Below are 4217 nucleotides of genomic sequence, written 5' to 3' on the forward strand. Positions count from 1 at the left end.
AAAAAACAATTTCGCAATTCACCTAAACATGCAACACAAAGTTATCTATCAATGCCAAGAAAGCTGTTAGCACAGAGCTAAGCAAGAAAACGTATCCAGTCCTGTGTGTGCAGGGTTTTCTTAAACACACCGCTGTTGAGTGTTACATGTCTACGTCCAGCATGATTTGAATATAAAGATTTGAATAAAGGCAGCAACTGTCCATTTATCGAGATTGCTCAGTTCATTATTGTACGTGGAGCAGCGATGAGCAAGTCGACAGGCTCCTGCCAGGGCTTTCTACATCATGTGTTTGACTACGAAACGCCAAAAACTCTGATTATTCCCAGCATACGTGTTGGATTTGTCTTCAGGTTCACACAGTTCTTGGTGCTGCTGTATGTGGTGGGGTAAGTCTGAAAATAATAATAAAACAAAAACAATAGCCATACATTTTATGATTTCATGAGCTTAACCATTGCTGCTGCCTGAGGCAGGTATGTGTGTGTGGTGCAGAAAGCGTACCAGGAGACAGACTCTGTCATCAGTACTGTCACGACTAAAGTGAAGGGCTTTGCCTTTACCAACATCTCCGACATGGAGCCTCGTTTTTGGGATGTGGTGGATTACAACATCCCCCCACAGGTATCTGGAATGTTCTGGGCTTTGCCTGAAGTTTTGCTACAAAATGACTGTGATTAGAGTCTGGGACCTCTGTCCAACAGGGAGATGGTTCATTCTTCGTGTTGACGAACGTGGTCATGACCCCCGGGCAGACCCAGTCACGCTGTGCTGAGGTAGGACTAGATGTTTAAATGTATTAAAGAGCAGAGCATGTTCTAACTGTGTCATTACCAGTAATGTGATAAAGGATACTGGGTTTTTCTCCCTCATTGCACTGCAGGTACTTTCATCTCTATAATCATGGGTACAGTGTTCTTCAAACTTTTACATGATTTCCATGTAATTCATTTCTATTTGAACTGGTTGGCCTTTTTTGGTCATCAAGACTCAGAATATCAGGTCATGGAAGTCCCAAGTATTAATGTTCTGCCAAGCCAATCTGTGTTACCCTGTCAAATTTTCCCACCATCTCATTAATCTGGCGTTTGGTGTGAGTCCTATTGAAAACTGCTTTCAGCACATGTATGAGTTTACAGATACTTAAGGTGAGAGCCATCGTACTCACATATATACTCTTTCCCTAAGCGTTTCTTGAGATAACGAGTATATTTTCCTGTTCTTTTTAGATTAACTCCTCGTCTCAATAAAACCATTGGGAAATGAAGTTAACTGGAAACTGAAGATTAACTTAACTAGATAATGTTTTCTAGATAATGTTTTCTCTCGTTATCTCGAGAAAACAGGAAATTAACTTGCTATCTGGCGAAAACCATCAGAAAATGAACTCGCCTTCTCAAGAAAACAGGAAATGAACTCGTTATTTTGAGAAAATCGTTGGGAAATGAGCTCCTTATCTCAAGAAAACAGAAAATTAACTCAAGAAAACTGTAGGGAAAAGGTCATGTTATATTGTGTTGCAGTGCAAAACTAACTCCGGTTGTTGAATCAACGTCAGCCTAGAGATCTGTCTTCTTATCCCCCCTTAGAGGAGGCAGGCATGGAAAACCATAAATGAACTCTAATAAAGTAAAAAACTTTAGCATTATCCCTGCAAATTTCCTTTCCAGCTTCCAAACCCTTCCACTATCTGTGTGGACGACTGTGACTGTGTGGAGGGATACAATGATCCTCGGGGGAATGGTACGCCTCAGTCCCAAATACATCCTCATACGCCAGCTTTAAAAAGCATCACATCATGCACCATGACGATCCTTCTGCCTCAGGTATACGGACAGGACTGTGTGAAAACTATTCCTCCATTGTCAAGACCTGTGAGGTTCTCTCCTGGTGTCCCCTGGAAACAGACACCAACCTGCCCAAGTGAGAGCCGACGTAATACTGCAGGATTTATAGGATGGTTTCAGGTTTTTAAGACGAGGCTAACCGTGCTGTTTTCCCTGCCTAACAGGCGAGCACTTCTGGCGGAGGCTGAAAACTTCACCGTGCTGATCAAAAACAGCATCACCTACCCAAAGTTCAACTTTCACAAGTGAGCATGCTACATCTGAATGTAGAAGGGAAACAACTCCTGCAGGAAGCGGTTTTATTGAGTGCGATTTTAGCAAAAACGCTTGTCTTCCCTCCTCCAGAAGAAACATACTGTCTCACATTAACTCCACGTATCTGAAGAGGTGCGAGTTCAACCGCAAAACAGACCCCAACTGTCCCATCTTCCGCCTGAAGCACATCGTCTCTGAGGCCGGAGAGGACTTCCAGGACATGGCTGTGAAGGTACTAAGAATAATTACCACTGACAGTGGATTCAAAAGTATTCATTCCCTCTGACTTTTTCACTTTTTTTAAATCATGCCACAAACTCAAAATTCAATGGATTTCAATGCTGTTTTTCATAATAGACCAAAACAAAGAAGTGCATAAGTATGAAAAGAAAGAAAAACAGACAAAAGTCTGAAAGACGACCTTGACACTTTGGGTGGACCATGTTTAGGGTTGGACCACAACCCTAAACATGCAGCCAGACCTGCAACGCAGTTATTTAAATCAAATTAGTGTTAGAATGTCCCAGTCAAAGTCTGGACATGAGTCCACTTCATAACATGTGGCAACACAAAGAAAAAAACAGACTTGTTCATTGATTCTCTCCATCCAGCGTCGGCCTCCAGATGTGCTGTGCTGGTTAATGCATCTGCTAAAACTCTGCTGCTGTCACTGCAGCAAAAGACGAAGTGATTGTCTCTGTGTTTTTTATATACATTTCATTTTTTTTCCACCATGCTGTCAGAAAAAATGCCCCTAAAGGAACAACAGTAAAGTGGTAGAAGTGCTTTTGCTGTGCTACATGTTTTAAAGGGCGGTGTTCTGGGTATTCTTATTGACTGGAGCTGCAACCTGGACTGGTGGGCAAGGAAGTGTTATCCCAAGTACACCTTCCACAGGCTGGACAACAAACATCCGGTCAACAATGTGGCCCCGGGGTACAACTTCAGGTGAGTCTGGTTTCCATAGACACCTTTTTTTTTTTCCCCTGAAAAGAACAAACGTTGGGTAAGCAATTCTTTTCAAACCATTTCTTTAGGTTTGCAAAGTACTACAGGACGGCAGAGGGAGAGGAAGTAAGAACGCTGATCAAAGCGTACGGGATCCGTTTTGACGTCATTGTGTTTGGAACTGTGAGGCTCAGTAGATTGTGAGATTAGAAGGACTCTTGAGTAACTTTGCTTCTGTTCACTTTCCACTGATTTGGATGAATTTGTGTTGCTGCAGGCGGGAAAATTTGGAATTGTACCAACCATAGTGAACCTGGGCGCAGCTTTGTCTTTTCTGAGTTTGGTGAGTGAAGATGTGTGTTGCTGCTCCCAAAAATGGATGACAAGCAGAATGTGAGCATCTTTATGTCCCCATTAGGTTCCCATGGTAGCAGACTGGTTCATGTTGACCTGCATGAAGAAGAGAGATCTTTACAGCAGACAGAAATCAACCTATCTGGTTGAGGAATCTGAGGTCGAATCGGTGAGACATGTCCTCTCATACTTTGCATTTTAGCATGCGCTTCCCAAACGTTTCAGCCTCTAACCATGAAAAAAGCAGTGACAGAAACATAATGTGACTATGTCAGTTAGCTGGAGTATTTAATATATTGCTCTTAAAATTGTTAAATAAGAACATGTACACATACTGAAAAATCTGTGGAACGTCTTAAAGCGGCAATATCAAGTAAAATCAACTTTCTTTTAGCTTTACATCATGTTATAATGTTATTCCCTCATCAAAAACAAACCTGGAGTGTTGCTTTGATTCTTTCATGCATGTTTGAAGAATCCTTTAGTCTCCCATGGCAATCACTCTGAAAACGAGTTGTGTAACTGAGTGTTGCCTTTTAGAAAAAAAAAACATAGAAATTTCCAAGTTTCAAAAGTCAAAATTTTTGACTTTTGAAATAGAAATTTCCACAGTTTTTCTACAAAAGTTCCAAGATTAATTTCAAATTTTTTTTGGTGTAAATTTCTTCTCTTTTTTTTCTTCCTACAATGGCTGCTACAGAACCAGCTTCCATTATGCCAGCTTCATCTTCAGTGTATTACTCTTACTTTTGTTCATATAGTTAGAATTGTAAATGTACATATAATAATAATAATAATAATAATAATAATAAT

The 4217-nt window shown here is 40.8% G+C and overlaps 1 protein-coding gene across 2 annotated transcripts in view; it reads left to right on the forward strand.

The window, feature by feature from the left end:
• Positions 1-13: 13 nt before the first annotated feature.
• The window catches only part of p2rx4b (purinergic receptor P2X, ligand-gated ion channel, 4b), a 4775-nt gene continuing 571 nt past the window's right edge, over positions 14-4217 (forward strand). Inside the window, exons 1-11 of one of the 2 annotated variants that reach the window (XM_016661063.1) lie at positions 14-389; positions 477-624; positions 705-776; positions 1671-1743; positions 1827-1923; positions 2012-2092; positions 2166-2334; positions 2914-3050; positions 3140-3233; positions 3328-3393; positions 3469-3573. In XM_016661063.1, the coding sequence (XP_016516549.1) occupies positions 247-389; positions 477-624; positions 705-776; positions 1671-1743; positions 1827-1923; positions 2012-2092; positions 2166-2334; positions 2914-3050; positions 3140-3233; positions 3328-3393; positions 3469-3573 (1185 nt within the window). In that variant the 5' untranslated portion in view covers positions 14-246. The remainder of the gene's footprint in view (positions 390-476; positions 625-704; positions 777-1670; positions 1744-1826; positions 1924-2011; positions 2093-2165; positions 2335-2913; positions 3051-3139; positions 3234-3327; positions 3394-3468; positions 3574-4217) is intronic. The other variant, XM_007572833.2, reaches the window with a different exon arrangement.

This window comes from Poecilia formosa, unplaced genomic scaffold (assembly GCF_000485575.1).
Source record: "Poecilia formosa unplaced genomic scaffold, Poecilia_formosa-5.1.2 Scaffold309, whole genome shotgun sequence".
Taxonomy (NCBI): Eukaryota; Metazoa; Chordata; class Actinopteri; order Cyprinodontiformes; family Poeciliidae; genus Poecilia; species Poecilia formosa.